This window comes from Arachis duranensis, chromosome 5, assembly GCF_000817695.3.
Source record: "Arachis duranensis cultivar V14167 chromosome 5, aradu.V14167.gnm2.J7QH, whole genome shotgun sequence".
NCBI classification, from domain to species: Eukaryota; Viridiplantae; Streptophyta; class Magnoliopsida; order Fabales; family Fabaceae; genus Arachis; species Arachis duranensis.
Genome location: NC_029776.3, coordinates 3596127 through 3614999, shown reverse-complemented (window position 1 = coordinate 3614999; position 18873 = coordinate 3596127). Strand labels below are relative to the sequence as shown.

Sequence of the window (18873 nt, the reverse complement as noted above, 5' to 3'; positions counted from 1 at the left end):
GATTTCTAAAACTATTTTAAAACATAAGATCATTAAATTCAATCTGTATTTTTTTTCCAAAATATATGTAATATTTAATTATTTTTTTAAAATTCATTTAAGGGTGTTTTTGTTGATTTAATTTTCTTAAGAACATTTTTTTCAACATCTAAATCTTTTGTATATTTTTTATGGCTTCCTTTTTCTTTTCCACTTTATAGGAAAAAAGGCACAAGCAATAAAGGTAGCATAGCACGTGTGACAATGTATAAAATTAAATTCAGAAATGATACAAATAAGAAACATCTTCCAAATCAAAATTAAAGTCTGAGAGAGAGAAGTTTAAGCCTCATACTGTATTATATGGAAGATAGGAACATTGAGCTCCAGGGATATATTATAGACTGCCTTCAGAAGATATTGAAATTAAAATTCATATATATGTAAAAATAAAATAAAAAGGGGCCAAATTGGCCATAAGAAGCAGAAAACAGTATAGGATTTAGTCTTTTAGATCAGTATTAAACTATAAATCTGCTACTGCAAAGTGCAAACTATGATTTTGTTTGTCTCTTTTTTACTCTTTTGAAAAAAGTGCCAAGTGCTTTAAACTGCAGAACTTTGTTTTTCAACAGCTCTAGCTCTGTGCCTTCTCTTGAACACATCTTGCCTGAATCTCTTGGTCTCAGTTTGTATGTCCATGAAGGGCTTCTTCTCCATGTTTTCCTTTTCGCATTCCAACATCCTTTGCCTCCTCACCATCGCCATCGCTGACACCTTGTCCTTTGGTTCTTGGTGTTTCGCCTCTTCCTGCACGAAACCTCTATAAGTTAGGGAATGTTCCGTAGTGTGGACTCCAAATTTTAACTTTGTAGGGAGTACAAGGCTGTCCAAAAGATTTTACTACCACTTATTCAAAATGCAGTTGAAGCATAAAAAAGTTAACTAAACAAAGCATGAGGCAAAGATCACAATAAACCTCACTCAAAAGCCTTCAAATATAGGAAAAAAAAATAACACAGGAAAAAAAAATCTATGAACAAACTATAACAACCAAGTCTTGTCCAGTAGATGTCTAGATCAGTCAGTTACGGCCCGATTTGATAAAACTTTAACTTTTCAAGATTTGTATTAGCTATGTTTGGTAAATCAAAATAAAAGTAACTTTTAATATGCATAAGCTACAAAAAAATGCAACAACAACAACAACAACAACAAAGCCTTGTCCCACTAAGTGGGGTCGGCTACATGAATCAAACGACGCCATTGTGCTCTATCATGTATCATGTCTACAGAGAGACCGTTTACATGTAGATCTCGTTTAACCACCTCATGGATGGTCTTCTTAGGTCTTCCTCTGCCTTTTGCCCTTTGTCCATCTTCCATCTCATCCACCCTCCTGACTGGATGTTCTATCGATTTTCTTCTCACATGTCCAAACCACCTGAGACGCGATTCGACCATCTTTTCCACGATGGATGCTACTCCAACTCTCTCCCTTATATCTTCATTCCTTATTTTATCCAATCGCGAATGACTACTCATCCATCTCAACATCTTCATCTTTGCCACACTCAGCTTATGTTCGTGCTTCCCTTTAGCTGCCCAACACTCCGTACCATACAGCATAGCCGGTCTTATAGCGGTGCGATAGAATTTACCTTTAAGTTTTAAAGGCACTTTTTTGTCGCATATAAAACCAGATGCACTTTTAACATTTAAAATGACTTTCATAGACATAAATGTAGTAAAGAGTAGACATAAATGTAGATATTTATTAATACATAAGGTCATATTAGACTTGTTAACTTTGAAAAGCACAAACTAGCTTTGAAAATTATCTGCCATTGGTGCTTTTGAAGCACCCATAACTTTACAAAACTAAAAACAGAAGCACATGATTTTTTTTATTTACCAAACACAAGGTGGAGTACTTGTGCTATGCAGTTTGCACATCTCCAAAAAGCTTTACCAAATTGGGCCGTAACTAAGATTAATATTGCCTTAGCATCAAATCATTAACCTTGTAGTGCTTAGCTTTTCCTAGTGTTCTTTGTCTCCGTTATATCTAATCTATTTTCCTCATTTAAATCTTCTATAGACATTCTTCACAAGATATAACCAAATCATCTAGTGTGACATTCTCATCTCCAACTTTTAAGTTATGCATTGAAGTCAAACGCTAACGATCTAAGAAAACTTCAAATACTATATTATCATGTCTAAATTTCAAATCAATTTTAAAGAATGTATACAAAAGAACAGAAAATATTGAATTATTCAGCAAAATATAGGGCACACTAAATGATCATCTCCATCTTCTTCCAAATTCATGTCATTATTTATGCTTATCAAGTGTTGTAGCTCACAGGATAAAACCACATAACGCAATTCCTCTTCTCTTCCATAATCATTTTACTTTTTCTTATTTCAAGATTTTAGAAAAACTGGACTGCAACAAATTAGACCTTTATGAACACCAGAACAAGACCATAAAATTAACAATATTCACAAAATATAAATTAAGCAAGGATTACAAGCCCACTTATGATGATTTGAAGTGCACTTCAACGTACTTGATACCTCCATCAAATGTTCTATAAGAAAAAATGCAGAGAGTCTTCATGTCTTAAAAATGTAAAACTTACACCATGCACACCAGCCAGATTTTAAAGAACTTTAAACTATCAGTCTATTATGATTAATACTTAAGTTTAAGATACAAAGCAATAAAAGTTTTCAACCATTCTACCTTAAAAAACAAATTTTGCCATTCATTTCATCAGTACGTTTCTAGCAATATTATTAGTTCAAGAGATATGTTAGGTAGATGCACATAAAAGTTTGATTTGTGTTCAAATATGTGATCTTTAAGAGGTAGGTAAATGGATAAAAAAGAAATTTATATACAAATAGCTTGACATTAAAAATAGTAAGATCTTCATAATAAAATAAGAGGAAGAAAGAAGGACCTCAAGATCATGAATGAGATTGTCAAGTGATTTTATCTTCCTATGTGGCCAGCGGGGAATACCAAATTCTCTGCACTTTCTCTTGAGAACTGTAAGCCCAATATTCAGATTTCTTGAAGCTTCTACAATTGGCACATCAAAGTACTTGACCAAATCTGGTAAAGCAATTTTCGCTATGTGGTCGCTTTGCGCCCTCCTTTTCTTTGCTCCAAAACCTGCAACCATTCGTCTAATCAAATGAGATGATTAACTCTACAATTGGAATCTTTAGAAATGAGACCGAGGATTTAGCATAGGCTGCGAAAGCAGAGATCATCTGGCTAACATATCTACTGCACTATAATTTTATCCATATCGAGTGAACTGTGCTAGACAGTTATGTCTATTACTATTGGATTAAGAGAAGACCGACTCTGAACCTGGTAAGCTTTCAACATTTGTCTTCTTGTCGATCAACTCAGTTGTGTCTTCATCCAAAGGAAGGCAATTTAGATCCTGATTAAATACTGGCAAGACTTTCTGTGGTGATTGGTGACCATCGCTATTTCCCTGTGATTCTTCCTTTGAAGAATCTAGCAGATCATCTTTGACTTCTGCTTTCAATTCCAGCTTGTATATAATCTGGAGATCATTAAGCAAGTTGGGAATTGCCTTGAGTTTTGAGTTTCTGAAAGGATAAATAAAATTAAGTTATGATAATAGAGAGTTAGAATATGATATAAGATTACTAGACCTGCTCACATTTTCATATAACATGAAAAATATGTTGCTTCAACCAAATGTGTTCAGTCTGAGTAGCCATAGCTTATTTCCCAGGATAAACAATAAATCAAGAAACATATTCAGGACTAAGAAAAATAAAAGAATATAAATAAAGGAATATACACCTACTCCACTTTCAGTCCACTATATTACAGTGTACAGTTATCCACTGCAACAAACTAGACTGGATAAACAAATGTGGATCAGCTGGTAGATATTGCTGTTACAAAGATAGAAAGAAACAGTTTCGTACCGAAACATTGTTTCACTCTCATAAAAGAACTCTCTATTTTCTCAAAGGAAGAAACAGGGGAGATCCACATCCAATTACAACTTGAAAAGTACGACTCAAAGCTTTGTTAAACATTTATGCAGCATTCACCCTGATTTAATTTTCCAATGTTACAACAATTGGCTTCTCTAAATGACCTTTTTCTACAAACACTAGGTTGTTCCATTTGATTCCCAGTAGATTGATCAATTTAGGTGTACAGTGGGAAGGGAAAACACAAAACACAGAAAATAACTGTTCAATCAAATGGACCAATTCAAAATTTCTGAAAATGGGGAAATCATGATCACATAATTCAAAGAGAAATTATATCAAACAGCAAATAGGCACTACCTGGCGAACAACAAAATTGAAGGAATGTGTGTGAATTGAGGCGTGTGATCAGCATGAAACGCAAAGACACAAAGCCACACACCATTCTTGTAACCTTCACAAACATCATCAACACAAAGCTTGAGTGATGTGAGAATTGGAGTGCACTTCATTTCCACGTAGAAGCCACTCTCAGATAACACAAACTCCCTCTCAACTACCACTTCTTCTTCCTCCCTTTCGTCCCCATCCAATAATTCTCTGCAATATACATGCACGCTCCTGAACAACTCTGCAAATGCACACACCCCAACAAAATAAAACAACAAAAACAAGATAAAAATTGAAAATTTGCAACGTTTGGCACCACCCCACCAGAAGAAATCACAGTTTTTTGAACGGAGAAATGTGGAAGTCATGAAATTTGAGTGATGAAATGCATGGGTATGGTGAGGTTTGAAGTTTGAGGGTTGAGTACCTGGTTGGATGGTGTTGTTGAAGACTAAGAGGATGCTGAGTGAGGAATCCATGCTGAAGAAGACAGCATGACTAAGAAAGAGAAAGAAAGAAAGGGAGAACGAAATGAGGGAAAGGAAGCGGCTTTTAAAGTGTTAAGTTTGCATGACTCTCCGCTTTTCTTAGTTGGTTTCGGATCAGTTTAGAATCATGTCAAAGCCAAAATAGAACGTGTTTTTATTTTTCTTTTAACTTTTTTTTTTAATGATCAATGAAGCTTGATCTGCAAGTCTTAAAGGCAAATTTTTTTTACTGTGCATTAAGGCCATTAATCATATGTTTCTATTCCTATATATAAGCCTGTATGTTTAAATTAAATAATTTTATACAACTAAATAATTTTGAAAAAATATTTAGTTATATAAAAATAAATTCATAAACAAATAATTAAAAAATTAAAAAGAATGTTGCTAGTTAGAAAATGCTCCTTTATTTAAATGTAACTTAAAAATTGTTAGCGAATCAAATAGTTATTATTGTGAGATAAATGAGGCTATTAACTTGTGTAGATGGAGCAAAAAGAGTAAAAGAGAGTACTATTGAGTTGAGTAACGCAAATTATTAAAATCACATCAGTTTCTTAAATAACCATGAAGCCATTCAGTTTTGTCTTAGAGAATCTTTTATGCAAAAACAATAAAAGTAAAATTTAAGTATTTATATCTTAATTATTATTTATTTATTTTTAAATAAAAATATTTATGTATAAATACTCAGCACTTGATTTAATACTCTAAAATAATACGAAATTTTAATACTCTTTGATTAAAATTGTATATAAAATTTTAGTACTTCTTAACTAAAAAAAAGACACATTAAAATTTTATTTGGACTAAAACATTTTTATTTTATTGTTTTAATTTGAGTTTATTTTATTTTTGGATTGATATTATATTATTATAAAATTATAAAAAAATCAAAAATAAAAGACTAAAAAAATATATTTTTTAGAATTAATTTTAAAACTAGTATAAAGAATATAATAAATATTTTAATTCTAAACAACTAATTTTAAAAATATTTAAAAATAAAAAATATATAGAGTACAGAATACTAATCCACCAAATAATTAAAAAAATATATATACTACTGATTCGTCAAACTGTTAAAATATTGTACATCTACCTTATCTTTCTCTTTATATTCGTGTTTGATATAAAAGGATGTTTCCTTTTCCAAAGTAGTAGAGGAATGGAGGTATAATGTAGGAAACTAGTAAAGATTTTATATTACACACTTTTTAGGGAAATGACTCATTATTAAATACCCGATATTAAATTGGTATATATAACAGAACATGCTAATGGAAAATTACTAGGTACTCTCCTAATAAAAAAAATAGAACACCATATTCATTATGCCAATAAATTGTTAAGTGTGTATTGACATAACTGATCTGCTGAAATTAATAATGTCAATGCGTAGGCTGAAAGTAGTAGTATAGATTGATGTTATATCTCATTTGAATTTTTTATTTAAATAGCCAAATATCACGATTTTGGATACACTTTAATATTATTGTATTGGTATTCAGACTTACTTAACTTAATTAAAATTAAGTCAACCTAATTTTCAGTATCTAGTAAGAATACAAGAAAACACAAAAAAAAAAGTTTTGGTGAAAAAAATATTCTATTACTCAAGTGTTTATTATAAGTGGTTCATATATAACTTAAACTAACTCTCACCTCCTATTTATAGCCATTCATTTTTCTTAATGGAGGATTAGGATTAAATCTAATCAACGGTCCAGATTAATTATCTAAAATCTTCATTACAAATATCTATCCTACTATAACTTTGTAAATACTTCTAAATTTAGAAAATGAAATACTTGTACCACGGCTATTCTTCAAGAATGTGGTGAAGTACTGGAGATTGTCTAAAAACATTATTAGTGATCGAGATCCACGCTTCACAAGACGACTATGGACAGAGCTGTTCAAACTCCTTGAGTCGGAGCTTCATTTCTCAACAAGCTTCCATCCTCAAACCGATAGGCAGACTGAGAGAATGAATGTCTTACTTGAGTGTTATTTGAGACATTTTGTAAACGCTAATCAAAATAATTGGACAAAACTCATCAACATTGCTTAGTTTTCATACAATTTGCAAAGGAGCAAGTCCACAAGGAAAAGCCCATTCGAAATTGTGCTGGACAAAAGCCGCTTACACCTCATTCTCTTTCTTCTTCCTACTCAGGGAAGAGCCCTTGAGCTTATCATATGATTAAGTTATGGGAAGAACAAGCAGATGTCACTCGTTCTTACCTCGACAAAGCTGCCAAGAGGACGAAGAAATGGGCAGATAAGAAGATGAGGCATGTAAGCTATCAAGTGGGAGACAAGGTAATGATCAAACTTCTTCCACAACAATTCAAAGCCTTTCGCAAAGTTCATAAGGGTTTAATCCGCAAATACAAAGGGTCATTTGAGATTATTGGACGTGTTGAGAAGGTTGCTTATAAAGTACAATTCCCTCCCTATATGAAGATCTACCCAGTCTTCCATGTGAGTATGTTTAGACCATATTATGGAGACCAAGACGAACCGCGTAGAGGTGACTCGAGTCGTGCTCCGCCCGTGATGATTAGATCCTTTGATAAGGAAATCGTCGCGTCGTGCGACGAAGAGGGGTAGCACCAAGTATTCAATACTTGATCAAGTGGAAAGGGCTCCCAATAACTGAAACTAGTTAGAAAGCTCATGAAGATTTATGACAATTTCAAGAATACCTATAGTGCCATCATGAGCAGAACACACCGAGGACGTTTGCACATTAGATGGGGGGAGAATATCACGGTAAATTTTATGTTAGATTTAACAGTGTTTATATAGTTTTTTGGAGTATTTGAGAATGCTCTAGGTGGTTCCGGAACGTTCTAGAGTGTCCTAGAAGACTCTGGGAGGTCATAGAATATTCTAGAAGAGTGTGAATGTATATAGAAGTATGAAAAGTAGTATGGAATAATCTAGAAGTATTTAGAAAGTAGTGGTAGGATAAATATTTGTAATGAAAGTTCTAGATGATTAATTTGGACCGTTAATTATATTTAATTTTAACCATCCATTGAGGAGGTGGACGGCTATAAATAGGAGGTGAGAGTTAGTGTGAGTTATGTGTGAGTCATTTGTAATAGACACTTGAGTAATAAAGTGTTCTTCCACCAAAACTTCTTTTCTCTTGTGTTCTATTGTATTCTTAACTTTCTTGCTAAGTATTGAGGGTTAGGCTGATTTTGTCTTAACTCAAAATGTTGAATAAGTTCGAGTGTCGACACAATAGTATTAAAGTGTGTCTAAGACCGTGACACAAAGCTAACTACAATTAAAAAATGTAACTATGGCATCTTACAAACCTTTCTTCTAAATACCAATAACAAGTACCTTTGCTATTTGTAAATTTAATTCATGTGCCACTTTTAAATACCATTATAAAATGTTAATTATAAAAAAAATATTTGTCTAAAATGAACCCAAATAATTTATGTGCATTTAATATGCTATTTTTTATAAATGATTAAATTTTATAAAAACTAAAAATGCTATAAAAAATATTGATAGATCTTAATAAATATAGAACATATTAGTATATAAATAAATAAATATCTATTTCTATATAATATATTTTAAATAAATACAAAAAATATTAATACATAAAAAAATTATAAATATTTTTATTAATTGAAATTGATTAATGATATGAAGTATTAGTAACGTTTTTATTATATTAAAAATAAATTCATATTAAGATGTTATTTTTTATTGCAATAAATAAAATATAAAATAATTAATATTTTATATTACTTGATATATAATAGTATATTTCATATTAAAATTTAAAATATCTTAAATGACTATATTTGTTAAAAATATTATTACATAATATAAAATTATACAAATAAAATTTATTTTTGATGCATTACTAGTGTAAAATAGTTTTGTACGTGCATCTAATTATATAGCATAACGCTAACAAACATAACTACATCTTATATTGATAACTTAAATGGCCATCTAAAAAAATAAATGTAATTGGATAATTATGTAAAACGTTTTATACTGATAGTATATTAAAATTAAAATTATACCAATATTATTAAAAATAGATTTTTTAAGAATACATATATAATTATGTAGAAATATTGATTTTTTGTATAAAAATTAAAATTTAATATTTTGTTAGTTTTTAGTTTTTTTAATTTAAAAACAAATGTTAAAGATAGACTGAAATAAAAAATAAATCAAACTAGATGACCTAATTTAATACCAGCTGATTTATAAGCTACTTTTGATCAACTCCAACACAAATCTATCTACCTTCCAATTAGCTTGGGCAAATAGCTAACTTAAACTCTCACAAACGGGCAAAAATGCAAAATGGTAGACTGATTACATTACTAAAGTGAGATTCTTTTACATATAGTCTACAGACGCTATTTTTCTTGAATCTAAATCATTTATTGGCATAGAATTAATCGATGCTTATTCTCTGAATACCGTCATTGCTTTTTTTCCGAATATCTTAAAGGTTCAAATTGAGGAACAAAATGTGCACGTGAACAGCTTCCCTAATACACTAATTTACTTTAAATAAGTTTTTTTTGGTTAAATGAATTGGACAACCTCCAATTCTAGACATTTAAAGACTTGAACCCGGTGCAACTCTATGGGAGGCACACAAAGTGACCATCTAACCCATGCCTCGGCTGCAATTTACTTCTCTCTCTGATGTTTACATTTTACAACTTAATAATTAAATAGTATTTTATTTTAAAAGATAGCAATCACCAAATTAACAGGCTAACAAAAATTTTATATGACACGTTAAATTAATTAAAATGGTCCTTCGATTTTAAATTATAAGTCAAAATGGTTCCTCCATCAAATTTCTTCCTCCTTCTCATATCTAAAAATAAAACTCTTAATATGAATATAGTCATGTAAATAATTGATAAAAAAAGAGCTTCTAGACCTTAAGTATATAGTTAGTAATTTATATAACCAAAAAGAACATTTCATCAACTACTTCCTAAGATAAAAAATTATACATATTGAACCAAAATAGTATAGTTGTGGTTGCAAAAGAAAGCTACCTAAGCTACCAAATAAGGTTACAAATAAATAAAAAAAAACAAGTACTCTAAAAAAGGAAAAATATTATATACACATAAAAAATTAATTATCAAATCAGTCACTATATATAAATATACATAATTTAATTCATTCTTAATGTGTATTTTGTATTTTAATATATATGTTATACCGATAACAGAATAAAAACTTAAATAAGTCAAACATCATTTACATCCTACTCATATATTTTTAATTCTCCCACACATTTTTAATTGTAGAGAGGATGCATTTTATTTTATGGTAAATTGATAATATATATATATATAATTCTCTTCGGCTATCTGATTTGTCATTCTTCGGCGAGCCGTTTTATCTGGGCATGAAATGAATCTCCAGACTCAAAAAGTAAACATTGGCAAAAACTCGAAATTCAGCAGCTTATTGTTGTAACTTGTAAGAGAAACAATCCATTTATCGTTAATGTCTTGAAAATTAAATATGCTTGTACAACAATAGTGCTATACAGTAGAATCATTTTTAAGTTGCAACTTGTCCACAACATACATGGCTTGAAAGTGATATATACAGCACCAAATCAGAATCTGTCTGCTCAGATAAACATTATAGACTCGGTAGTTTTTTTTTTTTTTTCCGAGATGACCTCTTTGTTTTTGTTCTCCCAAAATTTTGACTTGCGACCTTCTTACCTAAATCTACAAATTGGGAGATGCATATATCTAACTTCACAACTTACTGTCACCCAGATCACATGATTGGTGTTGCAGTCCTGCGAGAAGATCAGTCTACTTGACCTTCGATTAGCTTTCCATAATCACTCCATTCTCATCCATAGTATCTTCAGGTGATTCTGTCTTTGGAAAGAATGCTTGATCTGGGTACATTTGACCGAATAGCTGTCACGCCACCAAATGAGTAAGCATCAGCAAATATGCTAATCATTAATTAATATGATCATAATTTATTTTTGGTCCTTAATTATCGCAAAGACTTGAATGCAGAGAAAATATCCCTTTCTTTTCTTTTAAACAAGAATATACAAATGCAAGGGGAAGCTATTTGAGTAGCAGTCAAATAAAGTTATACATGCAAGGCATAACACAGAAGAAAAGGTTATATTTTAACCTAAGAAAATAAAAGGCATACCTTCTCAGTCGCATCTAAAATGTCAGCGTAGTTTAGATTTCCATCTGGTGTTGGAGCGGAGGTCATAGAGTCAAATTTACCCTGGGATTGAAAGAACAGTACATCCATAAGCCAAGAAAGTCTATATCAATGCTACAGAATGCTTCTGTTTGTATGAAATCTGATATGCAAAGACTCTTAAGACACTATTGGTCGTGCTCTATAAAGACAATTACGGTATGTGACCCAGAAGGACCATATAATACTCTTAACTCTCAACATTTCAATTGATTTCCATATTTTATTTTGGAGAATTGATATTGTCACTCATATTTTGATAATATTACTCATTTTTTAACAAATTCATGCAAACATACAAGGCAAAAAAATCAAGTATGGAGTGGCATTATAGAAAATAGAAGTGACAATCATTACCCTATTTTATTCTTTTAATAAACGGAGATAGAGAAGGGGGGAACCTATGTCAATACTATCTCAAAATAATACATTTAAAGGAGTGATCAACAATATTTGCAGGTAAAACTACACATCAGGGAAAGCAACATGTGAACTAGTCAGGATTAGAGGCACACCGTGAATACTTTCTGGATATAAAATGCATTCCAGAGCACAATGGGTTTTACATCTTCATTATCACTTTGAACAATTGGATTACTTTCAGAGGTTACAGACACAGGCGGTGTAAGAAGAGCATTCATGGCTGCTTTTAATAACTTCTTTCCTTCATCAGCATCATTGCACACAGTGGAGAAGTATAAAATAAAGCTGCAAGATATAAAAGCACCATTAGTAGTTTTGAATAACGAATATGAGTAAGCTAACAAAAAGATATAGACGTGGGAGCAACTACAAACAAATACAAGACATGATCTCTTTGAGAAGGGGGCATGTCTTTATCTAGACAATGTCTGACAATGGAGGAAGCACCATTGGTGGACTGGTAATCACAATCAAAGGTTGAAGTGATAGTTAAACAGCAAAAGGAGCATCTAGGTTGACTAGTTGAAGCAACGACCTTACAAATTCTGCCTATAAATGAAATGTATATAGCATTAACGATAACGAACCCTTCTAGAGCAATATGAGGAAGGGAATATATATATATATACAACTTCATTATTTGTTTTCAAAGTTGGATGGAATGGATATAAGGATACGGATCTAAGTCTGTGAATCTTCTCTCAGAAGAACAAGCGTCTTTTGTATCAAGTCAGCCTCTAAGACAGAAAACAATCATCAAACATCAGATTGTGACAAAATATATAAACTAAGGGAACCACAGCACAAAAGTAATTTTTTAAAGCCACTGGTCTACTACATAATACATTATGATACTGTGCCAAATCCCAGCCAATACTATATAAACAAAATCTAGAAGTATTAAAATAAAAATAAATAGAAGGTTTAAGGAAAGGTAAAAAGGAAATTTAAAGGAAAACCAAATGCATAATAAGTGTATGTCGGTGATTATTTAGAGGAAAACTTACGTGCCCGCGGGACAAACAGCAAGGTTTGATCCTATTTGAAGAGCTCTGACCGACGTCACTTGTTCAGGATACAAAGCTATTGGGGGAATGAAAGAAAAAAAAATTAATTTCTTTCTCATTTTATCATGTGCCTCTGCCAAATAAAATGCAGTATTTAAATCTCTTACATCTAGGGGGATACACCACTGAGCAATTTAATAAATCAGGCTTTATGGAACTCCTTGTGATGCATATCCCCCTGGCCACCATTCCTTTCAAATCTCTCTGACTCAATAATTGGATCTTCTCTCTGGGAAAATCGCCTAGAGATGGGGACAGTGGTGATAGAATCACAAATGACGGATCCATGATTAGCTGATGGCTATATAAATCTTGACCTGAAACTAGTCTGACACCTTTATAACACCCAGTAACCTGCGCATTGATTTAAAAATGACAAAAGGTGAAATTCCAGCAAAGTTGACCAACCTCTTCACCTCATCTCTTCTCACAGAAATGTATTACAAAGAAGAACAATACAAAGATATATTTCTGCACCTTATCAATAAGCAGAGAAGTAACTGGCATCCTGAGAACCTGAATCAGAAGCTTTAACATATAAGAAACTACATAATATTTTTGAATACATGGAAGCAACAAAAGAGTTAACCATATCTTTTAGTTTGCCAACAAAATATTAGAGAAATTCCAACTATTATCAAGAACAGATAAGAGATAAATGAATTTCATGCTAACCCAAAAAATAGAGGATTACCACTTCCATGGCAATAATTCAACAAAGATAACCTCTTCACTGTGTGTGTGTGTGTGTGTGTGTGTGTGTGTGTGTGTGTGTGTGTGTGTGAGAGAGAGAGAGAGAGAGAGAGAGAGAGAGAGAGAGAGAGAGAGAGAGAGAGAGAGAGAGAGAGAGAGAGAGAGAGAGAGAGAGAGAGAGAGAGAGAGAGAGAGAGAGAAGAGATTTGACAAATAAAAATGAACAAAATACAAACAAGAAGCATTTGATATACACAGAATCACTGTTTAAAATAATGGTTGAACAAAGATACGCAACTTTTGGAGAGAATATCAGTTAAATATTTTAAATCTACTGGAACTTACATAAATGCAACCTTTGACAGCAGCACGGCGACAGAAAGCTTGTGGTAGTTCTCCTTCACCGTAAATAGGATAAAGCAAAGCCCCTGGTGCATTAGGAAACCTGTGCGAACCAAGGTAAGTATCTAAACATGTTCCCATAACAAGTCAGGCAACCTCAAAGCATGAAAGCAATTCAATTAGAACTTACCTTCCAACAGATGAGCTGTATTGAGCTAAACGATCAATACCATCCTTTGTCTTGAGCAAATCTTTGCAAACCTCATTATTGTCTTGGTCATAATCTAACATGGCGATAGCATACAAAAGAATTCTGTAGAAGACAGCAAGTCATAGCCCTTAGTGTACTGAAGCATTTCAGCAGGTCATGCATGCAATATATACACCATACAGCCAAGCTTAGCAAATTTTGCTCAAAATTACCACTGAGAGATGAAACAAGATACAGTTCTCTTCATTGCACTAAAAGGTAATCCCTCCATTCCACAACATCTGTCGCTTTGGAAATTCACTACTTTCATAACTATATCCAGATACATTAATAATATCCAAATACAATGATCTTTTTAACCTATCAATTTTCCAAAGCACCAGATGTCATAAGAACAAAGGGAGTACTCGTTTCACCTTTCCCAAGAAAAATATATCAAATGCCCCATCCAACTAACAAAGTGAACCACCACCAACTATTTTAAGATTTGAACTGTTTAACCAATGACTTAGATAGGACAAAGCAACTTCAGGGAAAGGGAAAAAGCTACTATAATTCAAACACTAGAAAAGCCTTAACTCATCCATCTTTTACAAAAATTTTAAGTGTTCAAAAGGGTCTTTTATTGTTCTGTCATTGTAAGTCAAGACAGCTTGGTGATTTGATTCTAATTTTCAAAGCATAAGGTATGAAACTCTCCCTCCTATTCTTCTCATATCTTTCTTTTTTTTTCAAATTACTATCACAATAAAGCACCATAATAGAAGCCAAGAGTTTCACTTTGTGAAGAGCGAAACAACAGGCCAAAAACATTTTCCCCTACATTTTTGGCTTAGCAATTCTTAAATGCTGAGGGACTAGATCAGAATGCAACCATGGATTGTAAGAACTGCCATCTCCATAATGCTGGGAATTCTCAGCAACTAAAACACCCTAATTTTCTAATCAAATCAGCATGCTGCATTAAGCATATGCACTAATACGTGGACTTCCAGATATTGCCGTATAACACATTCAAACCACAAACCCATTATCCTCAAATTAATGATAACATGCAACAGAATAAAATAAATAATGAAAAATTAAATTCTCACTAGCATATAGAAAATGGTGAATACGATTTTATCTTTGGCGGCAACCGCATCTTATCCAGGAAACTAACGAATGGACTCTCCAGATCTTCCTGCGAAATCTTCTGAATGTCGCCGCCACTTTCACTTTGATCGCCACCACCAGCAAGGTGCTGCTGCACGAGCTTGAAGAACCTCATCAGCTGGTTCTTCTCCTTCAGCGAAAGATTCTTGTCCCTGAAAATCGCTCCGCGAGAATCCGGCACGTTCGCCAAACCGCTGCCATTAGGCTCGTACACGAGGCTCGCATCCACGCCCTTGAATTCGAGATACTGTGCCGCTCCGGATTTCAGCAACAGATCGATGCAACTATCGGCGCAGAACAGCGCCCTAGGTCCTCCCAAATCGATGTTGAATTTTCTGGAATCTTCTCGAATCTTCGAGGTTTCGTCCTCGGAACCATGCCATTCGACCTCAATATCGGAGTAGAGTGGATCGTGGACGAGGTCCACGACGGCGTAATCGGAATCACCGGATCCGGCGGCAGATGGTGGTAGTGGTGGTGCGGGGACGGAATGGGAGTTGAGATGAGAAGTGAGATCAATTAGGGAGCGGCGGCGGCGAGAATGGATTCCGGAAGGCCAGTGCCAACGATGATGAGATCGAAGTTTGTTGGCTCGATGGGAGGGTAGGCTGAGGCTTCGGATACGGCCATCGCGAACGACGGCGCGTCGAAGCAATTTGCCGCGTGTGGCGTAAAACGAGGTGGCTAAGTTGACGACAGTTTGGTGCCAAAGCAAACGACAAGTTTGGGCTTAGATAGAATGGTATCATGGATTTGTTTGGGTCAAGCAATAGCTATCTTCACTTTAGGGAATTGGGTATCCATTTTGGGCTTCGGCCCAATCAATTTAGATAAGGATCTATACAATATTTTTAACCATCCCCCAAAAAGAAGAGAGATTTTTTTATGCAACAAATATTTTATAAATTTCTATCTTTTTATATAACTTCTTAACAAAATAACAACTATATTTAGTTAAATCCTAATCTAATTAGAATAATATGATCCGATAGTGTGTGAGGGTGTAGTGGAGAGTGGAAACGAGGGTATGAGTAACCAAAAAAAATGTTAAAGAAAAACTATCGAAAGTACCCATTAAATTTACAAACGTTCACAAAAGTATTTATAAATTAAGGAAATTAATGATGTACAGATAAAAGATGAGTTTCGTATGATAAAGTATCTAAATTCTAATTTTTTGTTAATTTTTTAATAAAATTTTTAAACTATCCATATCCTCAACTTCAACTCACTTTTTTAACTTTCTATAACTCAACCTGCACCTTTAAAACTCTTGTTATGGAGTCCGAAACTACTCCTATAATAAACCAAACCAAAATTAATGGTAGTGATGGTAGTAGAGGACTTAGACCAATTTCTGGCAGATAAATTCAGTATGGTGAGCTCTTTCCCAAAGACTTCTTAAAGAGCTGAAATGACAATTGAAGTTTTTTAACCTCAATTTGCTCTTTATGAAATATTTAAAACCCTAATTCTAATTTCACTTAAGGATTTTAAAGACTTCTTAAAGAGTATATTGAGGTAAAAAAATTAATTTCCATGTCAGATATTCATAGGGAGTCTAGTGTATTAGACGTTAGTCTATCTTAACATGTCGTTAATGGTTCTGTGACGAAAATAGGATCAGAGACTGCCGTGAGTCACAAATGCCAAATTGGAGAACCAAATTTTGTAAATTAAAACTTTGAGGATCCTATATTCGTCATCTAATCAAAACTTCATTACACTGAAATTTTGTTATTTATCCTATTGTATTCTATGTTATTCCAAGAAACAAATCCTAATACATCACTGAATAATTTTTTTCCTTGGATCAAAAAATACATCAAAGTGCACCTAGCTGACACAACAGATTCGGAACTAGTTGGACTTAGTTGGGGTCCAATAAATAAGGGCACCAGCTACCCAATATATAATGTTAATGGTTTTGGTTCCATTCTTTACAATGGTAGGTTGGAAAGAAAACAGATAATATCGGGTCTGGGTTCTTGAGGATTCAGGCGGTGGTCATTCTGATTGGTATGGTGTGTTGCACAATATAATTCAATTAGAGTATTTTGGTCGCACTACGTACAAGGTATGATCCAAGTTCGCGACAAGAACACGAAAGCACAAGAACTACAATATCATGAAGTAAATGTGACCAGAAAATATAGGCACTACGATCCTTTTATTCTACCTCAAAATGCACGACAAGTATACTATTTGCCTTATTTGGGGTTAGGAACCTTTCCAAATTCATGATTCAACTCATTCGAAAATGTTGATTGATACTGGTGATATGATCACCCTTAGGTCGGCGTTAATCTATTATGGATGATGACATCATTGACCTTAGGGTAGATGACGACACATTACCACTTGACAACGACGATCTTCAAGAAGAAGAAGGGGTTGATGGAGACGAAGAAGAAGAAAACAAGTTCGATGATTAGGAAATTACCTTAGAAGAGGAGGATGCCAAACCAAAGGAAGAAGATGATGAATCTGAATAAGATTAATGTCAATATAGTTCTATCTTATATATTTCATTTTCAAACTTTTATTTCATGTTTACATTCTGTATATTTGATATTTTACCTCATATATAAATCACTGTTTTCAGATAAAATACTAATTTATTCGTTGTTAATTGAGAGTTGACTATCAATTATTAATTATTGGTGTCCATCATAGATTGGGAAAAAATATATATTGATGCTACCGGCGGATTTACAGACGAAAAATTCCGACGTCGCATTCAAACTATTTAAAAAAAAACATTTTTTGTTGGATTTTTCCGACGGTAAGGCTCAATTTATGGTGCCAAATGCCAACGTTACCGTCAGATTTATTTTACCGGCAACGTTCATCAGATTTTTGACCCATAAACCATCATATTCCGATGCTAAATTCGCTACAAGTTACCAGCAAGATTTATACCGTCGAATTTAATCTAACGGAACATCTGGCGATACTATAATTACCAGCGAATTCTTTTTATTTTTTTGCCAGTAAATTTAACGGTATTCAGTATTTTTTTTGTAGTGAGACTAAATTAAAATATAAGTGTAACTTCAACTCTTCGGACTAATACGAGGATTAACTCTATACTAGGAGAATAATATGTATATTTTTTAATACGGGCCTGCTACACATACAAGCAAAAAGGCCCTACAAGTTATACAAGTTTCCAGCCCACACTTCATTCACACGCGCACTCAATTACTTTGAATGGAGCTTAAAATTCACGCGCTCCAATCAACAATTGCGCTTCGCGAAAACCGCTCCTTAATGGTGCACTCTTCCCCTTCTCCAAGCCATTCGAAGAAAACACAAACCGTCCATTTTCGAGCAACATTGCAAACTGCAGAGATAGCAATTGTCGCGAAGATTAGAACTCTCCATCAACACATCATAGAACTCTCCATCAACAATCTCCAGAAAAAACGAAGTTATAATACTCAAGGTACGTTACGTTACTATTTTACTCATCTTGTATATTTTCCACATTTCGAAAATCGAAGAACTAGGTTTTACTGTTCTTCTACGTTCTTATAGGTTTTACTGTTCTTATTGTTCTACGTCTCATTTTACAGTTTATAATGTTCTACTTGTTCTAGGTTTTACTGTTATTCTTGGTTCTAGGTTATACTGTTCTTCTTAGTTGTTCTAGGTGTTATTGTTCTTGTTGTTCTAGTTCTTCTGGTAACTGATTTTTAGGGGTATATTGCATAATTTTGGTGGGTGTATATAGAGTAATTTGTTGGGTATATATGGCATAATTTGTTGGGTGTATATTTCTGAACTGATATACTGTAATATAGTCAACAGTTGCAACTGTTCTAATATTTGCTTGTCCATGGGTGTATAT

At 33.2% G+C, this 18873-nt stretch overlaps 2 protein-coding genes across 3 annotated transcripts; both read right to left on the bottom strand.

Annotated features, from left to right (window-relative positions):
• Positions 1–505: 505 nt before the first annotated feature.
• On the bottom strand, positions 506–4930 carry LOC110280878 (protein RKD5). Of its 2 annotated transcripts, none has more exons than XM_021142011.2 (5): positions 4796–4930; positions 4339–4609; positions 3371–3618; positions 2952–3166; positions 506–789 (listed from the first exon to the last, which is right to left on the bottom strand). In XM_021142011.2, exons 1-5 carry the CDS (start codon positions 4845–4847, stop codon positions 586–588), a joined length of 990 nt encoding a protein of 329 aa, XP_020997670.1. In that variant the 5' UTR covers positions 4848–4930; the 3' UTR covers positions 506–585. The 2 variants fall into 2 exon arrangements, with proteins under 2 accessions (XP_020997670.1, XP_052118358.1); XM_052262398.1 differs by having other exon boundaries at positions 754–865.
• Positions 4931–10346: 5416 nt separating this feature from the next.
• On the bottom strand, positions 10347–15798 carry LOC107487293 (rab escort protein 1). Its single transcript, XM_021142010.2, is given in 10 exon segments — positions 10347–10822; positions 11073–11153; positions 11645–11837; positions 12560–12635; positions 12727–12973; positions 13097–13135; positions 13658–13757; positions 13845–13967; positions 14984–15548; positions 15551–15798. Coding segments are annotated over 10 exon segments (1620 nt in total). The 5' UTR covers positions 15651–15798; the 3' UTR covers positions 10347–10726.
• Positions 15799–18873: the final 3075 nt, after the last annotated feature.

Bases quoted from the DNA above. Each gene is read 5' to 3' on its own strand.
- LOC110280878 (XM_021142011.2), bottom strand. From the start codon at position 4,847: ATGGATTCCTCACTCAGCATCCTCTTAGTCTTCAACAACACCATCCAA. The intron at 4,610-4,795 runs GTACTCAACCCT...GTGCATTTGCAG, and splicing joins CAACAACACCATCCAACCAG to AGTTGTTCAGGAGCGTGCAT. The intron at 3,167-3,370 runs GTTCAGAGTCGG...GAATGGTTGCAG, and splicing joins AAATGTTGAAAGCTTACCAG to GTTTTGGAGCAAAGAAAAGG.